The 22,933-nt window shown below is 43.3% G+C and overlaps 1 protein-coding gene across 1 annotated transcript; it reads right to left on the bottom strand.

Moving 5' to 3' along the window:
• Nucleotides 1-10,339: 10,339 nt before the first annotated feature.
• On the bottom strand, nt 10,340-22,312 carry LOC123483071 (3-oxo-5-alpha-steroid 4-dehydrogenase 2-like). The gene is made up of 5 exons (XM_045212515.1): nt 21,912-22,312; nt 14,010-14,173; nt 13,289-13,390; nt 11,990-12,140; nt 10,340-11,793 (listed from the first exon to the last, which is right to left on the bottom strand). The coding sequence occupies exons 1-5, from the start codon at nt 22,187-22,189 to the stop codon at nt 11,727-11,729; spliced, it is 762 nt and encodes a 253-aa protein (XP_045068450.1). The 5' UTR covers nt 22,190-22,312; the 3' UTR covers nt 10,340-11,726.
• Nucleotides 22,313-22,933: the final 621 nt, after the last annotated feature.

Below are 22,933 nucleotides of genomic sequence, written 5' to 3'. Positions count from 1 at the left end.
TTAGGCCTAACTGAATAAATTATTTGGTAACACTTAAAATAAGGCCAACAGGTACTGTATAGGCTAATGCATTATTATGTGATCATTTACAATGCTTTGAGGTCATACGTTGTTGTGCTTGCACCCCCAAAAAATATACAGTTGAAGTCGGAAGTTTACATACACCTTAGCCAAATACATTTAAACTCAGTTTTTCACAATTCCGGTCATTTAATCCTATTAAAAATTCCCTGTTTTAGGTCAGTTAGGATCACCACTTTATTTTAAGAATGTGAAATGTCAGAATAATAGTAGAGAGAATGATTTATTTCAGCTTTTATTTCTTTCATCACATTCCCAGTGGGTCAGAAGTTTACATACACTCAATTAGTATTTGGTAGCATTGCCTTTAAATTGTTTAACTTGGGTCAAAGGTTTCAGGTAGCCTTCCACAAGCTTCCCCCATAAAGTTGGGTGAATTTTGGCCCATTCCTCCTGACAGAGCTGATGTAACTGAGTCAGGTTTGTAGGCCTCCTTGTGTTATGATTTAACTGGATAGAACCCAAATGCAGACAAGTACACCAAGCCAGAGAAGTTTTAACAGGTTTATTATAATGTTCAATAGTCCAGGTTTCCAATAAATGGGGAAGAGCAAGTCCAGGTTACAGTGAGGGTACAGATCCAGGTCAGGGCAGGTGTGGTACCGTAATGTCCTAGTGTCCGTGGGGAGTCCAAAGGAGAGGTCCGATAGTGGAGAGCAGGATGGTGGTGGCAGGAGTGAAGCGGAGGCAGGAGTCAGGTTCCAAATATCTGTGGCACAGGAGAAAAAGTAAATAAACAGTCCAAAAAAACACAAGAGCGAAAACAGACAGGTTGAGTCGGCAGCGAGACTAACATGGTTGTCTTGACTATGATCTGACGATGAGTGGCAAGTTTGACCGGGTCTTAAAGGGCTGAGGTGATTATGGTGAATGAGCTGCAGCTGGAACCCTGACTCCCGCACACCAGACTTCACTCCTGCAATCAAGGACAAACAGAGGGGAGGGGAAGAGCAGAGAGAGAGCTACCTAGCAGCAGTAGGCCTAACAGTACCCCCCCCTCTACGGACGCCACCTGGCGGCCGACAGGGTTTATCGGGATGTAACCGATGAAATTCACGGACCAGAGCAGGATCCACAATGAAGCTCCTGGGCACCCAGGAACGTTCCTCAGGACCATAACCCTCCCAATCCACCAGGTAATGGAAACCACGACCCCCGGCGGCGAACATCCAGAAGTCGCCGGACAGTGTAGACAGGACCCCCACCCACGATCCGGGGCGGAGGAGGGGGACGAGAGGGCGGGCACAGAGGGCTGACAGACACAGGCTTGATCTGGGATACATGAAAAGTGGAATGAACCCGTAGGGAGGCAGGAAGCTGTAGCTTAACCGCGCAGGGGTTAACAATAGACAGTATCTTGAACGGTCCTATAAAACGCGGCGCCATCTTCTTAGATTCTACTTTCAATGGAAGATCACGTGACTTAAGCCATACCTCTTGACCAGGAGAGTAACCGGGAGCCTGGGACCGGTGACGGTTGGCTTGCCTCTGCATGTATGACGAAGCTCGGGACAGAGCTACCCTGGCCTTCCTCCAGACCTTGAAGCAGCGGCGCATGTGGGACTGCACCGAGGGTACCGCCAGTTCCCTCTCTTGAGAAGGGAACAGGGGAGGTTGATAACCCAGAGCACACAGAAAGGGAGACAAACCAGAGGAAGCGTTAGTCAAGGTGTTATGAGCATATTCCACCCAGGGGAGCATGGAGCTCCAAGACCCAGGGTTAGACCCTGTGACACAGCGGAGAGCGGTCTCCATCTCCTGGTTCGCTCTCTCGGCTTGCCCGTTGGTCTGGGGGTGATATCCAGAGGACAGGCTGGATGTGATGCCCAAAGCTTTACAGAAAGCTTTCCATACCTGGGAGACAAACTGGGGACCCCTGTCGGAGACAATATCAGTGGGCAGACCATGAGAGCGGAACACATGTTCAACCAAAATATCAGCCGTCTCTCTGGCAGTGGGCAGTTTAGGTAGGGCCAAAAATGAGCAAACTTAGAAAAACGATCAATCACAGTAAGAATGACAGTCTTTCCAGACGAGGGGGGAAGTCCAGTGACAAAATCCAAAGCAATGTGGGACCAGGGCCGACTGGGTATTGGCAGAGGTCGTAGATGACCAGCGCTGGCCTGGGTGGAGTTCTTACTTCGTGCACAGACCGTACAAGCAGCAATGAAGGCTCGAGTGTCCGCCTCCATCCTGGGCCACCAGAACTTCCGTCGCACAAAGTCAAGGGTCCGAGTAACTCCAGGGTGACAGGTAAGGGGAGACGAGTGAGCCCACTGAAGTACCTGGGAGCGAACAGACTCAGGGACAAACAACCGGTTAGGAGGACCGCTCCCAGGGTCAGCTTGATGATGTTGAGCCTGTCTAACAATCCCTTCGATGTCACATGTAATGGCCGCAATACTGCAGGTAGGAGGCAAGATGGGTTCAGGGTTACTACCAGTATCAACAGCAGAATGAACACGAGACAGGGCGTCAGGCTTGACGTTGCGTGACCCAGGACGGTAAGACAGAGAAAAATTGAATCTCCCAAAAAATAGTGCCCACCTGGCTTGACGGGGATTGAGCTGCTTAGCTGACTGGATGTATGCCAGATTCTTGTGATCCGTCCAAACGATGAAGGGTTGTTCCGCCCCCTCCAACCAATGCCGCCACTCCTCGAGAGCCAGCTTAACGGCGAGCAGTTCACGATTGCCAACATCATAATTCCTCTCTGCCTGAGAAAGCTTCCGTGAAAGAAAAGCACAGGGATGCAGTTTGTTATCTTCAGGAAAAGCGTTGTGACAAAACCGCACCTACCCCAGTGTCGGATGCATCCACCTCCACGACAAACTGGCGGTCTGGGTCCGGCTGCATCAGAATGGGAGCCGAGGCGAGCGATGTTTCAGTTCTTCGAACGCTGATTCGGCCCCCTTCATTCCAAGCGAACGGTAGTGAGATGGAGGTGAGAGCGGTGAGTGGTGCCGCAATGCGGCTGTAGTCCTTGATGAACCTCCTGTAGAAGTTCGCAAACCCCAGGAATCGTTGAAGTTGTTTGCGGGTGGAGGGGGCTGGCCAGTCCGTGACTGCAGAGATCTTAGCTGGGTCCATCCGCAACTCCCCCTGAGCGATTATGTAACCCAAAAAGAGGTCTCAGACACATGAAATTCACATTTCTCCATCTTCACAAATAGTTTGTTCTCCAACAACCTTTGCAACACCTGGCGCACATGTAGTTCATGTTCCTGGGAGGACTCTGAGAAAATCAGGATATCATCCAGATAGACAAAAACAAAACGATTCAACATGTCCCGAAGGACATCATTCACGAGTGCCTGAAAAACAGCAGGGGCATTAGACAAACCAAAAGGCATGACCAGATACTCAAAATGTCCCAAGGGTGTGTTGAAGGCAGTCTTCCATTCATCACCTTTACGAATGCGCACCAGGTGATACGCATTTCGTAGATCAAGTTTCGTAAAGATGGTAGCACCATGAAGGAGGGGAAAAGCAGAATTAATCAAAGGCAGAGAATACTTGTTCTTAATGGTGATATTGTTAAGTCCACGGTAATCAATACAGGGTCTGAGGGTCTTATCCTTCTTAGCAACAAAAAAGAATCCTGCTCCTACAGGTGACGAGGAAGGACGCATAATACCTGCCGCCAAGGAGTCCCGAATGTAGTTCTCCATAGCCTCCGTCTCCGGCCGGGAGAGATTGTACAGGCGACTGCTGGGGAGCGGGGCTCCTGGCTGGAGGTCAATGGCGCAGTCATAAGGCCGGTGAGGAGGAAGAGAAGTAGCTCTGTGTTTGCAGAAAACGGATGCCAGGTCATGATACGCGTCAGGAACAGCAGAAAGATCCATGGACTCCAGTGGAGGTTGAGGCACAGTACTGGCAGGAGTCTGAGCAGAACACAAACAATTCACATGACAAAAAGTGCTCCATGAAACAATGCTACCTGTCACCCAATCAATGTGTGGATTGTGTCTTATGAGCCAGGGGATACCAAGGACCAGGGGGGTCTGTGGGCAGTCGATAATATGGAATTGAATGTTCTCCTGATGATTTCCCGACACTCTAAGACACACAGGAACAGTCTGATGGGTAATACGGGTCAACAATTGTCCATTTAGACCCTTAGCCTGCAGCGGACAGTCCATAGGAACAGTCTCCAAATCCATCTGTTGAGCCCACTCTCTATCCAAAAAGCTTTCGTCGGCACCAGAGTCAATCAGCGCACTAACCGAGAAATTCTGAGACTGCCACTGGAGGGATGCCTGGAGCAGAATGCGGGGAGAAGAGGAAGAATCCGCTGCTCGGCTCACCAAAACTTCTCCCATTAATGATGAGCCGGGCCTTTTCCCCGGACGAACTGGGCAGGAAGGAACGAAATGACCAGCTTCTCCACAATACAGGCAGACCCGAGCCTGAATACGACGTGCACGCTCCTCTGAGGACAACCGTGCACGACCCACCTCCATGGCTTCGGGTTCAGTGCTCCTCGTATCGACTCGGGAAGACACGGCTTTCTCCGTAGGGGAAGATGCAGGGAGGAGTTTGTTGATGACAGACACTCCTCTCCCGGCGGCGCTCCCCGAATCCGATTATCCAACCTGATAGTGAGTGAAATAAGATTATCCAGCGTAGGCGATTCATCATATGACACCAATTCATCCTTTAAAGTCTCAGACAAAGCATTGATGAACACTCCTTGTAATGCCTCGTCATTCCAACCACTCACTGCTGCTAAAGTCCGAAACTCCACTGCCATCTCCGCCACACTACGAACCCCCTGCCGAAGAGAAAACAACCGTTTCGCAGCCTCCTTGCCTCGTACGGGGTGGTCAAAAACCTTCCTCATCTCCGTGGTGAAGGCCACGTAAACGTTGCAAATGTCCGACTGACTCTCCCAGACCGCGGATCCCCAGGCACGAGCGGAACCGCTAGTAGAGTTGATAAGGTAGGCAATACGGGCTCTTTCTGAGGCGTAGGTGAGGGGCTGTTGTTCAAACACTAACGAGCATTGAGTCAAAAACTCGCCACAGGTTCCCATGTTCCCGTCATAGCGCTCTGGAGCAGGAACAAAAGGCTCTCTGATCTGGGCTGAAGGGGTAGTAAGGGCAGACACTTGATTGGTGAGTAATTGAACCTGATTAAGCAGCACCTGACTGTCCTCAGCAATCGTCTTAAACAGGGTATCATGTCGGCCAAGTAAAATGCCCTGATTGGCTATGGCAGTCCAAATTTGAGTGCACTCTGGGGTGGTATCCGAGCTACTGTCTGCTGGGTTCATGTTGGTCAGATCATACTGTTATGATTTAACTGGATAGAACCCAAATGCAGACAAGTACACCAAGCCAGAGAAGTTTTAACAGGTTTATTATAATGTTCAATAGTCCAGGTTTCCAATAAATGGGGAAGAGCAAGTCCAGGTTACAGTGAGGGTACAGATCCAGGTCAGGGCAGGTGTGGTACCGTAATGTCCTAGTGTCCGTGGGGAGTCCAAAGGAGAGGTCCGATAGTGGAGAGCAGGATGGTGGTGGCAGGAGTGAAGCGGAGGCAGGAGTCAGGTTCCAAATATCTGTGGCACAGGAGAAAAAGTAAATAAACAGTCCAAAAAACACAAGAGCGAAAACAGACAGGTTGAGTCGGCAGCGAGACTAACATGGTTGTCTTGACTATGATCTGACGATGAGTGGCAAGTTTGACCGGGTCTTAAAGGGCTGAGGTGATTATGGTGAATGAGCTGCAGCTGGAACCCTGACTCCCGCACACCAGACTTCACTCCTGCAATCAAGGACAAACAGAGGGGAGGGGAAGAGCAGAGAGAGAGCTACCTAGCAGCAGTAGGCCTAACACCTTGCTCGCACACGCTTTTTCAGTTCTGCCCACACATTTTCTATAGGATTGAGGTCAGGGCTTTGTGATGGCCACTCCAATACTTTGTTGTCTTTAAGCCATTTTGCCACAACTTTGGAAGTATGCTTGGTGTCATTGTCCATTTGGAAGACCCATTTGCGACCAAGCTTTAACTTCCTGACTGATGTCTTGAGATGTTGCTTCAATATATCCACATCATTTTCCTTCCTCATGATGCCATCTATTTTGTGAAGTGCACCAGTCCCTCCTGCAGCAAAGCACCCCAACAGCATGATGCTGCCACCCCTGTGCTTCACGGTTGGGATGGTGTTCTTTGGCTTGCAAGCCTTCCTCTTTTTCCTCCAAACATAACGATGGTCATTATGGCCAAACAGTTCTATTTTTGTTTCATCAGACCAGAGGACATTTCTCCAAAAAGTACGATCTTTGTCCCCATGTGCAATTGCAAACCGTAGTCTGGCTTTTTTATGGCGGTTTTGGAGCAGTGGCTTCTTCCTTGCTGAGCGGCCTTTCAGGTTATGTCGATATAGGACTCGTTTTACTGTGGATATAGATACTTTTGTACCTGTTTCCTCCAGCATCTTCACAAGGTCCTTTGCTGTTGTTCTGGGATTGATTTGCACTTTTCGCACCAAAGTATGTTAATCTTTAGGAGACAGAACGCGTCTCCTTCCTGAGCGGTATGACGGCTGCGTGGTCCCATGGTGTTTATACTTGCGTACTATTGTTTGTACAGATTAACGTGGTACCTTCAGGTGTTTGGAAATTGCTCCCAAGAATGAACCAGACTTGTGGAAGTCTACAACTTTTTTCTGAGGTCTTGGCTGATTTCGTTTGATTTTCCCATGATGTCAAGCAAAGAGGCACTGGGTTTGAAGGTAGGCCTTGAAATACATCCACAGGTACACCTCCAATTGACTCAAATGATGTCAATTAGCCTATCAGAAGCTTCTAAAGCCATGACATCATTTTCTGGAATTTTCCAAGCTGTTTAAAGGCACAGTCAACTTAGTGTATGTAAACTTCTGACCCACTGGAATTGTGATACAGTGAATTCTAAGTGAAATAATCTGTCTGTAAACAATTGTTGGAAAAATTACTTGTGTCATGCACAAAGTAGATGTCCTAACCGACTTGCCAAAACTATAGTTTGTTAACAAGAAAAGTGTGGAGTGGTTGAAAAACGAGTTTTAATGACTCCAACCTAAGTGTATGTAAACTTCCGACTTCAACTGTATTGAACGGTTTCCAACTGTCCCAGTCAGAGAAAAATAATCAAAACAATTCTGTGAGTCTGTAATCTTGAATCTGATCTAAAAAGAATGGGGGAGTCGTCCACTTCGAGTAACTGCTTCTACTCTTCACTCATCCTCGGCCAAGTTCAGGCTATAGCAGATGCCTCCTCATTCATTCCACACTAATCCTCTGTCAGTATCTGGTCTGCATCATCTGCGGTTCGAGCCACCACCAAACCTTATCTTTCTACCCCGTGTCACAAGAGTGTTACTGTCCAACTGTTGTGCTGCACAGACAGGCCATGACGCTGCTCCTCATCACCTTCCAGGCCTTGAGCCTTCTACATTCCAGTCCAATGACGGGTGACCTCAATGCAGCTCTATATACAGTATATTCTGTATAGCTACACCCCTTCTCTTTAGACTACATTTTGTGTTCATACTTGTCCATTTTGGCCAAACTGTATAGTAGTAGACAGAAAACAACTGGTTCTGGATTCCACTTGCTTTTTAGTTTCCATGCAGTGTGTAGTCTGTTGACATTGTTGAATAGGCCAATTAACCATGTTAGCTTATTTTACATGCCTGCCTCCACAAATATTTTTACAATATTTAACATTTTTTCCTGAAATCTGGGTCGAGAGACAGAGAGGAAGAGAGCGAGAGAGAGAGAGAGAGAGACAGAGAGCATCCATCTGGCAAGAATTACACAGGCAGACAGCTCCCTCTGCTGGCCCAAACCTCTAATCGATTTTAGAGCGCTTCAGAGAGACGTGTGTATTAATGTAACAATGATGAATTGTCAACATTTAACCAGCCAAATGAACATTCATTTAGCTTAATAAGCACATAGCTTCTGCTTACCACTTCAACATGACATTGTGAAAACGCAGGAACACAGTTTCTCGTCCTGGCAAAGTTGTAGTCATTTAGCAGAGGCTCTTATCCAGAGCGACTTACAGGAGCAAATAGGGTAAAGTGCCTTGCTCAAGGGGACATCCACAGATTTTTCACATAAACCAGTGACCTTTCAGTTACTGGCCCAACCATAGAGATAGAAAGAGGCCTCATCATTGTATCTGTGCCATTATGGCGTCTGTTATTGAATGTTTTTGTTGTTGTATTCTTTTGGTATTCTTTCTTAAAATTGCATTGTTGGTTAAGGGCTTGTAAGTAAGCATTTCACTGTAAGGTCTACACCTGTTGTATTCGGCGCATGTGACAAATAACATTTGATTTGATTTGACAGCATGGGCAGTGCCATTGAGGCTAACTCCATTTTGAAGTAGTCTATTTTCTTCTTCACAATTGGCTGATCCCTCTCGATGACCCAGTTTCACATGACTCCAACAGGGTCACCAGGATGGAACAGCCAATGAAGTTGGAAGTCCCACCCAGTTGACTTCATTAAAATGATGGCAGCACTCAATGGTACTGCCCATGCAAAAATGGCCTTTTGGCCACTAGAGGCCTCTATGATTTTATATTGGCCCAACGCGCTTAACCACTAGGTGGCTAAAATATTGCCTGCAATTATCATTATGTAAAAACGTTTGTTTCAAATATTAAACGGAACATTTGTTTTCAGTGATAACATATTGTTTTCTAATATTTATATAAGAGAGGTTGATTCTCTTTGCTGATATTATCAACATTACACAATTAACTCATGTTCAGGCATCTTCAAGTCGACAATATTGAGAGGACTCAGAAATGGTGGACGTAAGAGAAACAGCTGATTGTTGAAGGTGAGAACTAGCTAGCTAGCTAAACCTAGCCACAAGTTACCAAACATTCAGCTAGCCTGCAAGCTTTTACATTTGGTGAAAGACGACATTACTGAAGGTCACAACATGAAAAATGTGTGTCATTGTATGTATTAAGCATTATTAATTATTAATCTCTGAATGTATCATAAAGTCAGCTGTTTCACTAGCAAAAACGGTACATAACCTAGCTAGCTAGCTATGCTAGGGCAGAGAATAGCCTTGTGCTCAAATGACTCAAATGCCAAGTCTAACCCACCCAAGACAGTTATTCGTGCTATATTGCAATTTGATCACTGTGACCAGTTGAACAATTTAAAACTGTCAAGAAAAAAGAAATGCATGGGACATGACACCCTTTTTAAAAAGTCTACAGTTTGACTGAATAGCAGGTTATAATGCATTAACAAATCAATGCTTCTTGACATACATTTGTTCCTTATGCTTGTGGTTATAGTTGAGCCAAGTGCCTTTCAATCATGGGATTGCAGACGATCTGGAATAATTACAAAGTCTTGATTGTTATGGGCACCAGCCTTGGACTCATACACTGGGGTTGGTACAACGTCAAGTCGCACCCTGCAGTACACAAGAATAAACAGGACTATATTCCTGAACCAGGCATTGTGGCATATGTTTCGCCACCTCAAGCCCCTGCCAAGGCAAAGTAGCTGGTGAAGGAGAGTGAGGTAAGCATGTTGGAGCACTTTATTATTGTTATGATTATCATCCTATCAATCTTGTTGGAGTATGTGACATTTTCTTTCTTCACTCTAATTTAAGGCATGTCAAGGTCTTGTAGCAGCCTATTCATATTTCAAGTAATTCCTAAGTGACACATCCTTCAGATGTGTAGATCACCTTCATTCTGAGTTGCCATGGTAGGGAACCACAAGTATCTTGTATCCTAATTTTTCTCTCTTTTGTCCAGTGACGTACACATCCTTCAGAAAGGACAACACCTACTAGGCTATTTAGTGGACTGAGACTATGAAGCCCCAGAGCTGGTTGAGGAAGAACTGGCTGTGGGTGGCTGGGGGGTCCTTCCTCGGCATCCATTTAACCACCTGGCTCATGCAGAGGGCTATGAGAAGTGTCGCTCGCTCTGAGATGGCACTGAAAGAGAAGGATTCCCAGGAGTGACTGATGGTGAGGCATTTTGCCATGGGACTGCTATCTATTTAATGACTCACGTGTGGAGTAAATGGAATTTAATTCTGAACTCAAGATAATGATGTAATTACCTGTGCTTGATTAGCTGTAAATGTTATTCCTCTGTTAGAGATCAAATAAAATGATGAATTTCATAATAAGTCAAACTGCAGAGTAACTTGCTTACAGGTGAACATATTTCAGCCAGGGAAGACTAGGGCTACATCTCAAGACACTTTACAGACATCACATAATCGGTTACATTTAAAATGTCAGCCATGAAACACAAACATTTGATTCTTTCCATTGAAGCAACATTTGAGATCATATTAAATTAGGACAAGGAGTGGGTTTAAGTACCATTGCAATTGAGTCCAATATTGGGACCTCCATTCCTAACATGTTCCATCCCTAACATCTCTAAGGCCTTTTTCACACTATTGTGCTGACCCAAACCGTACTGTGCTGGTTCAGGAATTTTATTTTCACATGCCCCTTTCCAGCATGGTTCCAGCAACTATGGTGAATGCGTAACCAGGCCTGTGCAATACAGCTCGGCTGGCTCAGTAATGTGGAAAGAGTTTAATATTTTCCGTCATCAGCACTGCTCTTTCTCCAGAGCAGTGCCAATGAAGGAAATTAGATCAATGTCAATGAAGGAAATTAGAAAGCCACCTTGGATTGAAATATTGATGTGGCCAATGTCTTCTTTTAGTGGAATATGTTGTTGTGCTCTCTAAAACATGATACCCACATGAAAAAGCTTATACTACCCTCTAGGGGTGGAATTGGAGGATTACAACTACTGTCATGTAATAACACATACTGTTAAGCTTGTCTGTCAAGAACCTCAGTGATGCACTAGCTCGACTCTAGTTCCCGAGGGTGGCAATGTTTGCCAACTCTCTGGAACTTAATTGATTGATGAATGTCACTGCTTAGCTAGATATTCCATTTACATGATTTCCAGTAAGCTGAGCCTTTGTCCCACCTAATGAAGGATGACATTGCCTTTGGACTTACCTAATCAACCAAGCAAACATGAAATTCAAAAGTGTAATAACATATGCAGCAGTTATTAATCATATCATATTTGATTAACTGCATAAGAAAAACAGACCATGTTCTTTTTTCAGACCCAAGGTAAATAAGCAGAGCTTTAATGAGCCTTTCCAAAAGTGAAGTAGTTCATCTATCCAAGAGATCCGTTTTTGCACAAAGAGGAAAAGGCAGTCAGTCATCCCTTTCGATATAAAAAATGTTTTTCCTTTATTCTTTCAAGACACCCCCACCGCCCCCCTTTCTCTTCCCCATGAATTCTTTATCCATTGAGCTTTGACCATGCTGAATGCTGGCACATAATTCATTCCTCCAAGCCAATGGAAGTATGTAATTACAGATATGTTGCTGTAAGTGTGGAATATCATCTAGCTCTGACTACAATGAGATGATAGGTTCAATATGTCTAGTTAATGAAAGCTAAAGCGTGGTAAAATGGGCTCCACAGAAAATAGCAATTTAGGACAAGCATTTCATTTAAGAGTTCAGTAAACGCCAATATCATGGCTATGACTAATGATTTTAGCTAGGTCAGTCCATTTGTTCAGGCTTCTCTGGTTTGCTGTTCTTCTTAGAATATGAAAGGTATCACAGCTTTCCTCGACCGAGGGTAGTCTTCAAACTTCTCTTGGTAGTACCTGAAAGAGAAGAGAATGTCAGATTGAAGGAATCCTACCACCATGCTTTTCCATTGTAAAATATCAACACAGTCCATGCTTATTGCTTCGCTGAAAGACCTATACATTGTATCAATACCAGTGAACATGAGTGTATCAGTGTGAGGATGAGCATGAAGAGATTACAGAAGGTTCTAGAGGTTGGACCTGTCAGTACCTGTGGTGGTGGTAGGCCCGCGGTCCAATCGAGCACATAGTGAAAAGGGCAAAGGAGAACGTCGGCAGGGACCACGTTGCTAGGGCATACCCGCACCACTCCAGAATCTCTCCAAAGAAGTTTGCTCCGGAGACATACTCAAACATTCCCCCTGGAATAAAAAGTGTCAGACAGTTAATTCAGTAGTAATGAAGTAGGATCTTTACACTCATACCTTGAGAGTAGGTCACAACATTTCAATCCCTGACCTTTCAGACCTTACTTCATGTCTACTACCTTTTTTGGACCCAGCACCCCATGTCAAGGGCTCCATGTTTGAATATACTACTTGGATAGTTAATTCACCCAAAGGTGGGTGAAAACAAATCTGCTGTGGCCTTCATCGCTGTTTCATCTTTCTCCAGCTTTTGCCGTATGGTTCTGATAATAGTTGCAAGATGTTCCTTTTGAACCTTTCCGTGAGGTAATGGCCCAGAAAACTGGAATATTTTCTTCCTGTGTCTGAAGTTTCTTGGCCAAACTTTGAATGCCTTGTTTACATTGCTCACAATCTTCTATGACCCTGGTGATTACATAGGGCACTTAAAAGCCCAATGCAGCCGTTTTTATATCAATATCAAATCATTTCTGGGTAACAATTAAGTACCTTACTGTAATAGATATCTATTAAAATGGGGCAAAAATAGCTTTTTAGGAACAACAACAACAACAATTATTTCTCAAGCAAGAATTTTGCTAGGACTGTCTGTGAGTGGTCTGAGTGGGGAGGGGGAAACTGAAAACGAGCTGTTATTGGCAGAGAGGTTTGGAACTCTGTTATTGGTCTATTAACCAATTTACCACATGGTGATGTCACCATGGAAAGCCAAAACTCCTGCCCATGCAAACCTGCTGAATAGAAGGTCCTGTGTATATTGTATTTTCAACCAGCAATTATCAGGAAATATTATTTCTTCACAATTTTACAGTGTTAGTTTCATCAGCTGTTGTATAGTATGATATAAAACACAGGAAATACTTAATTTTGACTGCACTGGGCCTTTAAACATCTTTTGATCAACACAGGCATAGTGCTTAGGAAGTAGAGATCAATGCAAAAGGTCACATTGACACCAGAATGTTCTGAATATGCTCTGCTTGTTCTGTTTATCATCACATGGCTGTGCAGACAGTGACTAAGTAAAGAGTACAGAACATGGTTATTTGGCAAAAGAGTCACGTTTTTGCTATTGTTTCACAAGACTGGAACAGTTGCCGAAACACTGCCTGGCATCTGTTATACGGAATTCCATCTGGTACCTTTGGGAATCTTATAAACAACCTCTCCGGGTGTTCTCAAATTTAGAAGAATGTGGTCGCTGTGAATGTTTATGGCCATTCCCAGGAAAAACATCAGCAAACCTGAAAAAAATATACAGGCACTTAATGCAAACCACATTCTAGTTATATAAAAACAAGCTGTTAAAAGCTTTCATGCTGGCAGAAGCTTGTACAATGCGACCCCAAACTCAGACTTTGTCAACAAATCATTATTTATATTATTGTGGAAGAATACTGTCAAAATTGTCGTCCCATATCCTGCTGGGACCAAAAAATGCATGTTTTGAAGAATCTAGCCTCATTAACTGACCAATAAACACAGAACGTTGACAAGGAGGAAGTGAATGCCAACTTGTTTTGTCACAGTTCCAGGCTGAAAGCCTCAAAGTTCTCTGGCCAGATTAGAGTCCCAGACTGCACGGCTGGTTTTCCCGTTGTGTGTTTTCCTAACAATTTTTGGGAGAACTGTTTTTGATCTCACTTAATCTACAGTAGCTCTAGCAGTTATCAAATGTTACCCTTTAAAGGGTGAAATTAATTACTTTGGAAATTAATCTATAGCATTTATTTAGGGCTTCAACATAGGATACCAAATGACTGTCAAATGTCTGTGAACATCATCCAGGCACTGTAATATTCAGAATAAGTGCTGGGAAAAGACTGCTAAACCATTTCCGCTTGGATCTAAGATCTCACTTACCGGTGCCCAGACAAATGTCGGTCTGCCACGCATCATCGTACGTGGCACAGTGGAGCATGTAGTGGCCTTGGAGAAAACCGTTGACGGTGCAGAAGACTACCGCAGAGAAGACAATGTAGAGAGGGGAAGGGCGGCCTTTGGTCAGCAAGGAGTAGATGAACGTTCTTGCAAAAAATAAAACAATATTGATAAAGAAGTCAAAGATTAGTCAATATAGCACTGCTGTGTAGAAACAATGTGAGTAACTGGAAGCCATGCAGGGCCGTGTTTCTTAACGTAGATAGAAATAGATTATGTAGAACAAACATTCCCCTGTAACAAGTAGAATAAGGGATCACGTCATCTCTTCATTACATTTCTATCTGTGACGTTCTACAAAGTTGTGCCCTATACTGATCGAGTAGGTACTGTATAACGGTTCCCCTCCCTTCTCCTTACACCCTGGGCCTCTAGTCAGTCTAGATACCTCCCATTCCCTGTAACACTTGTAAACAGTGGAACATGATTTGAGTCACACCCTGGGGCACTTCTGTTCTGACTTCTGCTCCTTCGTCTTCTGTTATTTGAGTGAGCTCCAGGTAAGGGCTTATGTGCTTGGTGGCTCACAACAAAGCCCTGGGTCATGTTCATTGGGGCACAAAATATTGCAACAGAACTAAAATGATTGTTTCTTATTGGACAAGTTCAGGTATTACCTCCACGTTTCAAAAATGTTTCTCCATACTGGACATGACCCTGTTGAGGAAAGTTTGATATGGCAGCAGATATGATGACGAGAAGAAATGTGGTGACTAACATACATTCATGGAAGTGTGCTGACCTGGTTTAAGGGAAGTTGTGAGTTTTATGCACGTTCAATTCCCTACCATGTAAATATGTTCACACCCGGTCTCCTTTGAGAGTTCTCCACAGGTTTTGACTATGTAAGAGCTCAGACACACCAGTAGGATGGTCAAACGTTTGCCTGCCGACAGTACTTAGCACCTCTGAACAGAGTGTCGGCAGTCAATCTCTTTCGTGTTCACACAGCAAAGACCTTGAAGTCGTCAGCCACTCAGCCTTGTTAAAATACTCCACACCAGAAGGTGGCAGTAGCAATGTTTGGCAAGGCATGTCCATGTGTGTTGCTTTATGGTCAAGTCAATGTTAGCTAGCTGCGGTAATGTTGTAGAAAGCCCTTGCTGATACTAGATAGATGGCCACAGCTATATAACTAACTAGCAATATGACAAAGAAACAATTTCATTCACACTCCATAATCGCATACAGCCCAAAGATACATTTTTAGCTAGCTGGCTAACGTTAGCTAAATGGTTAACATGTTTCGCTAGCTAGCTAGCTCTTGTGCTAGCTAGGTAAAGTAAAGACACTGCATTGACTCTCGGCAGCCAGCTACAGGCAGCTGCTTCATGGAAACTAATCCATTGTGATGTAATTATAATGTTACTAGCTACAGTGGCCAGATAGCTAGCTTGGTAAAGCATTTAGTGTTGTGTGCATTGTGCTGCACTTACTACCCCATTCATTTCATATGAAGTGTGTGTGACTGCCTTGCTCAGTTAGCAAGCTAACGTTAGCTCACTAACTACGAAGCTAGTGCACATTATGAAACCTAACAAAATCATTTTTCAAGCAAAAAACTCCTTAGATAGACGTAAAATATGTAAAGACTTGCTCTAGAACAAAATATGTATTATGCAGCTTTGTTTTACACTGAACAAAAATATAAACGCAACATGTTTGTGCTATCTGATTGGCTCAAAGTCAAGTTGTCGGCCACTGCCGAGCATTGTGATTCTACAAGTAGAAACGGCAGGTTCGTCAGAACCAGATCGGTATGCAGCAGGTACGTCCAGTGGTGTAGTGGTGCCTGGAGAAGTGGGTATACTCTAATTTTTACAAACATTTCCCAAACGGCCTGCCCGGTGAAGGAAAGGCGCACTGTGTGAAAGATTATATGACTAACAGTGACATACACTTTCACAGTCAGGCCAACCCAAGCTGTTCTGTGCAAGTAAGCTAATAGTAGGCTTATTATTGAAATAGATGAATGAGACTGCCAACTGACTCAGAAATTCACAGGTTTCAGGTTTTTGCTCTCAAAAGCTAGGTTTCCATCCAATTCGCGAAAGATTTTCATGCAATATTCTAAAATCTGCATAAAGAAAATATGCGCATTTTCCCACCAGTAGTGTGTTTCCACCAGGTTTCCACCAAACAGACTTGTTGCGGATAAAAAGCAGTAGGTGATGACATAGTGCACACAAAATGTACTTTTTCATGTACCAAATAAAAATCTATGGTTCAATGTGTTTCCATTGCATTTTCAACTCTACTGATAGTTTTGTCACAAAAACTGTTGCGTTAAATAGCAAATGTGCCTACTCTGGTCTTGCCTACTCACGTGCGTTCTAGCCAACAGCTCACAGATGCTAGGCTAGTCTAGGCTACATGATGAGATTCTTATGGATAAGAGCGAGAATATTTGTATTTGTCAAACGGCAGTCAAGCATCAATCATCATGTCATCAGAATAAGACCCTCGATATTTATTGGAAAGGAGCGTCAAGCTCATCACCGTGCACTTTCACCACCCTGTGTTCATCATAACTTATTTAATCTTTAGCCTAATAAACAACATGGTTTCCCGAATCATAGTGGGAGCACAACACATCATATCATCGTGTGACTCCAAGTTTACTTGGATATGATGGTTATTATATCAATATTTGAGCTTAAAGGCGTTTCCACCGCCATTTCTCACATAATACATTTTACAGACACAAAAAGATCACAGCTAGTCGAATGAACAAATTATCTGTCGACATTTATAAAATTGTACTGAAACTTGTTTCCATCACAGCTGTCCTGATTTTTGTATATATATGCTATGACTTTACTCACATAAAAACTGTGGCTGGTAACCACAAATTAACTTTTAAGAAGGCACACCTGTTAATTGAAATGCATTCCAGGTGACTACCTCATGAAGCTGGTTGAGAGAATGCCAAGAGTGTGCAAAGTGTTCATCAAGGCAAAGGATGGCTATTTGAAGAATCTCAAATATAAAATATACCTAGATTTGTTTAACACTTTTTTGGTTACTACATGATTCCATATGTGTTATTTCATAGTTTTGATTTCTTCACTATTATTCTACAATGTAAAAATAAAGAAAAACCCTGGAATGAGTAGGTGTGTCCAAACTTTTGACTGGTACTGTATATATTTTGTTTTGGTTTTGTTTTGGAGTTTGAAAATGTACTGGCCCAAGCGGGCCATATGAAAGGTTGATTAACTGGCCCGATTAGCCGGCAGCCCTGAATGTTGAGCCTGCAGTCTCTTTAGCTGATCCACTCCCTGTACTCCATGTCATGTGCCAAAGAACAAACGCCACCTGATGGAGAAGACAGATTTTGGGCCCAGTCATCCCTCTCACTTCGCCTCTTCCTCTCTGATGTAACTCAGAAATGTCAGTTAATTACTATAGCTCCAGCCTTCGGCCAATCAGTGTAATCTTGTAAATACCGGATCTCTATGGCATGAAACATCATTCACCCAAGTTTCGTCAAAATCGGGTCAGTGCTGTCTAAGATATAGCATGTGACTAAGGGATAGATGGATGGACAGAGACCATGGGGGACAACAACAAAATGGGATGTTCTAAGTCCACAACAATGCTTAAATAACATCAGGAGACCACTTTTGAGGTCTGGGAAAAATCAAAGAAATTTAGATTCTTGAGTGTAGTTACCCTTTAATTCAACTACCCAGGCACCTAGCTGTGTGTCTGTAGTACACATGAGATGAGTTTGCAAAACAAATGGCCACTGGATTGATGCAAATAATCATAATACCATTCTGCTAGGTCGGCGTAAGATACTTTGTAGCTAGTTAACATTTAATTGAGAAGGTTTTTGGGAAAGCCTTTTCATCTACCAGAAGACAGTTAGGCCTATCATTGGCTTCGCTATATTTTTCCTGTGCCTTAATTGTTTGAAACCTGAACGTTTTACTTCATATTATGAGGCATGTCTTACCTTGCTTCAAAGTAGCCTTTAGGCAAAATCCCACCATAGAAACGTGGCGGCAATTATTTTATAAAGATTTCCTCATATGCCCTCTCCTGTTCTATTGGTTTTCAAAGCAACTTTCATTGTCTAGCAGACAAATGCATTATCCTAGTCATATTAGCAACGGTTAAATAAATAAATACATTAATTTTTTTATTAGCAAAATATATGGCAAATAGAAATCAAATATGGATGGTGTTAAGAGATAGATGGGTGGTGTTGAATGGAGTTGAAGGATGGGACTAATAACAACTAACAACAAATAATAACAAGATCAGTGGCGGCTCCTGAAAAAATTCTCAGGAGGGGCAATTTTTCTGATGATTTAGGTGACCTACACACATTTTAAAAAAGATATGTCCAGCAACAACATGAAGACAGGGGCAGCATATAAGTCAATACCAGAAGCATTTATTGACTGATCTGGGGAGATGGATTCCAGTTTCTGTGACAGATTATAAATAATCTCTGATGCCTTTGTTATATTAGCTTTTGGTTGAATGTACTGTCGTAGTAAATATATAATGTTATAGCTTGGTCTGACTAAAATCTTGTGCATGACCCATTTTGTGTTGGGCGTTTGTTTTCAATCAATGCTGTTCCTATCCTATAACAATGGACAAAAGAGTCCTATCTTGTCAGCCTTGTCAGCAGGTGGCCAAGGACAACACCCACGCCATAGGTCTCTCAGTTCTTCCAACTCACGAGTTCTTGCTCTGAGGACACACACACACACACACACACACACATCATCACTGATAACACACACACACACACACATCATCACTGTTAAACACACACACACACACAAAAAATCCCCTCTCTTTAGGCTGAACATTTGAAGACAGAGAACCCGACTCAGAGCCAATGCAACAGTGGAGGGGACCTCGCCCAACTCATCAGGACCAATCAGAAGATCAGAACTACTAGATTCAACCTACATCATTTATTGTATAAAATGTCTGCACACAATGTTTTCGGGGCTCTCTTCTCCCTAAGAGTTTGACGAACGAGTCCGTGCACGCGATTCCAGATATCTTTACCTCTGAATAAACTGCCTTTATTATACCATATCCACCCTGTCCAAAGTCTCTACTTGGTCTCAGTTCTCCAGTAAACTTGTGATTATCAACAGTACACAACGGTAACAAACAATTGGGGGAACTCACGGGGCAGATAGTAAGGTCGCAATGACACAGAAAGCAGTTCAATGTCGGGGTACAGAGTCGCTCTCTTACCAGGATCGCGGTCCGCTCTGACCAGGGTGAAGCCGGCCGGCTCCACTTCTCTGTCCGGGACTCTGTCATCCAGCCAAGTCTCCCAGCTGTATTGGGATTCCGCTGCCAGCAGCGTTTTCATTATTTAGTCCGTTCGTAGCGGGTATGTACACGATCAACAAGATCAGTCCAAAACCAACCACTGGAAATCCATGGTTGGCAGAATGTTTGTAAACTAAGTCTACAAATTAAAAACATAAAATAACGCCACACTGCAGGTCGCAACAGAGACGCTGCTAGCCGCTATTGTCTTAGTTACGTTCATGGTTACGTCACGTATGACGAAAGCGCGTAAGTGCATGCCCACAGACACCCATAGAGAATGTATTGAAAGCTTTGAAATTTGAAAAAAATAGATTTTACATGACAGGCTATGAGAGACTTCTGGGCGATTTTCAACTTGACTGAAATCGCCCCAAAAACGGGCGGGGCCATTTGAAGCACGACTTTAGCCTGATTTGACATTTAGTGGCTGGCAGATCAGACGTGAACACTGATAACTACTGTTGCCGTGATATAATTGATTAGAAAAAAAATCCCTTCCTTTTCCCGTTTGGCAGTGCGTCGCCCATATCGCCCTATTGAACAGGCCGTCCCTGAACAAGATAACTAATAATGTAAGCATACTGTGTCCATAGTAGGTATAAGCTGGAAGTAGAGGCCTAAGCATTGTTGTTCACTAGTTTACTCCAAGTAGGGAAAGGGTGGTGGGGTTGGAAAGTAATAATAATGTAAGCATACTGTGTCCATAATAAGTATATAGGTTATAGGTTGAGAGCTTTTGTGAAGATATGTTAGAAAGATATGGCATATAGAAGCAAACCGGATGGACATCATGAAAATGATCGGAGAGGTTGAGGGTAAAGGAAGTTCAGGAGTAAAAACAAACAAAATAATTATTGTAAAATTGACTGTGTCCATAAAATGTATATAGTATGTATAAGCTGGAAGTAGAGGTCTAAGTTGTTTACATTTTAGTCATTTAGCAGACGCTCTAATCCAGAGCGATTTACAGTTAGTGAGTGCATCCATTTTTTTTTTTCATACTGGCCCCCCGTGGGAATCGAACCCACAACCCTGGCGTTGCAAACGCAATGCTCTACCAACTGAGCTACATCCCTGCCGGCCATTCCCTCCCCTACACTGGGCCAATTGTGCGCTGCCCCATGGGTCTCCCGGTCACGGCCGGCTACGACAGAGCCTGGATTCGAACCAGGATCTCTAGTGGCACAGCTAGCACTGCGATGAAGTGCCTAGTTTACTCCAATTAGGGAAGGGGTGGTGGGGTTGGAAAGTAAAAGGATATGTATATGTATGTGAATGTATGTATGTGTGTATATATATATATATATATATATATATATATATATATATATATTTGCGAGAAAAAAAACATGGGGGATTGGAAGTGATGCAGACAATTACATTGATGGAAGTTACAATCTATCTGCAATATTAAAGCTGATCTACCACCTAAAAAAACAAACAAACATTTTTTTTTTAAATCTAACATTCTGATCTGTTCTATCAGTCTTATTAATTGATATGACGTATACCTCCGCTACACTACTTTGATACGCATCGTGGTAAGAAGTGAGTATACGCAATGCTCACAAAAAAAAGTGGATATACGTAAGGAATAAACGCTGACGTTCTGTACATTATCTTGGAAATAATGGACGACGAGGCAGAGCCGAGTAGCTTTCTGTAACTTTGAAGCAAGTATGGTCTGCATGTCTAGGCGCATATTACATATTTTGTTTCAAGAAAGAGATGGAATGGTCTCCTACTGTGATAAGTACCTATCGGCAGTCCATCAGCAGTCATGCTTAACTGAGTTTCAAAATATTTACGTTGCTGAGATTTCTTACTTTCATTTTCAAATTACACAATTCAGAACAGTGGCATACATGGAACCTCCAGAACAAGGACATTTACCAACCAAATTAGTAATGTTCTGTTGAATGTGATTCATCCCGTTATTAGGACCATGCAGAGTGACGCTGAGACTCAAAAAAGTATTGCAAATTAAACAAACCATACAACTATATGCACAAGTATTAATTTATACAATTTCCACTGGAAATTGTACAAAAACATTTACTTGAAGTACAATGCAAATGCAAAGTTTTGTAACAGATTGATGTTTTTTTCTGTTTATACCGTCATACATTTTAAAGAGAAAAATCTGAGTCTAAGCCTCACTCTTTTACCGGGGCGTGGAATGTCCCTCTAGTCTTCACTCAAAAATAGTGAATAGGGGACTCTTTAAAAAAAATAGTGAATAGGGGACTCTTTTCATTGAATGGCCTGCATTGGTATTGCACACACAAAGATCAACTGTGTAGGAGGCAAAGACATATGTTCAACACCTTTTAAGTGAAATGACTGCTGTTGTCCAAAAAACGTTGTCCATGTGTTTCAGCTGATTTAATGAGTTAAAAGATTCCAGACTCCATTGCAAGTTGGTATGTGGACATAGTCTGGTCCCACCATCACATATCTAATTCTGCTGTCTAGCCAAGTGGGGACCAGGCTAATGTGGACACATACCTTTGGAAGTAGTGCAGACAGAAGGTCCAGAGAAGCAGGTCTTTGCCCAGGCTGGGCTGTGTGTCGGTGGAGAGCAGAAGGAGCATCGGCACCAGGAAAGAAGGCAGCTCCTGGAGGAACCAGGCCAGCTTGGCAGGGCAGGTCCTCCCTGGGGTCCCATCCGAGGTCACGTAGCGTCCGTACTGGGTCTGGGTCCTGGTCTGCCGAAGGAGATACGCCACCCCACCGACGATGAACCCCCAGCTGAGGTAGTGGATCACATTCTCCTTGCACTCCATTATTATCCCCCTCTCCTTCTCTCCTTTCTTCTCCTTCTCTTCCTTCAGGTCCTCGTGTCCAGCAAAGCTTCCACGATCTCCACGCTTTGTCAAGACCGAGTAGCCTCCATCTGTGTATGCTGGTGTGTGAATGGGAAAGGAACACTTACTACTCCCAACTCCTCCCCTTTAAAATAACGTGAGGCTCTCATGCTTCAGTCACTGTTGAAATCTGAGAAGGATTGTGATCTTGCTGGATAAGTAAGCGTGCTTTATGTAAGTAGCTTGTAAGTAACTTCTCAGCACTACTATGAGTGTGAAACATCACCAAGATGAAATAAAAAAAACTTAATGAGTGATTACTTGATATAATTATTTTAAATTTTTTAAGTGAAGGATAACTTCCACTTACAATTGCAGAACAAATAGACCTAATCAAAACCATTAAAAACATTGCCCTCCAGTCCTTGCATACTACATGTACCACTATACTGATGTTTTTCTAATAGTGAAAATGATGAGTGATCAAAGTTGGCCCTTGACCATTCAATCTTCTCAAGAATGTAGAAAATTTGCCACGAGGCACTCTGTCTGGAAAGGGGTAAATTGTTTCAAAAGGAGCTTGGCCTTTTTCCAATATCAGTGACATTGTACTGTGAGAGAAGAGCAGGGTTTGGTACTAACGCATAACAGGTTTACATAATCAGATTTAAAAAATGAAGTAACTGAAATCAGACCAGATTACTTTAAAGAAATTGTTTAATC

Source organism: Coregonus clupeaformis, unplaced genomic scaffold (genome assembly GCF_020615455.1).
Source record: "Coregonus clupeaformis isolate EN_2021a unplaced genomic scaffold, ASM2061545v1 scaf0018, whole genome shotgun sequence".
NCBI classification, from domain to species: Eukaryota; Metazoa; Chordata; class Actinopteri; order Salmoniformes; family Salmonidae; genus Coregonus; species Coregonus clupeaformis.
Note: the sequence above shows the minus strand (reverse complement) of the source record. Positions and strands in the feature narration are given on the sequence as shown.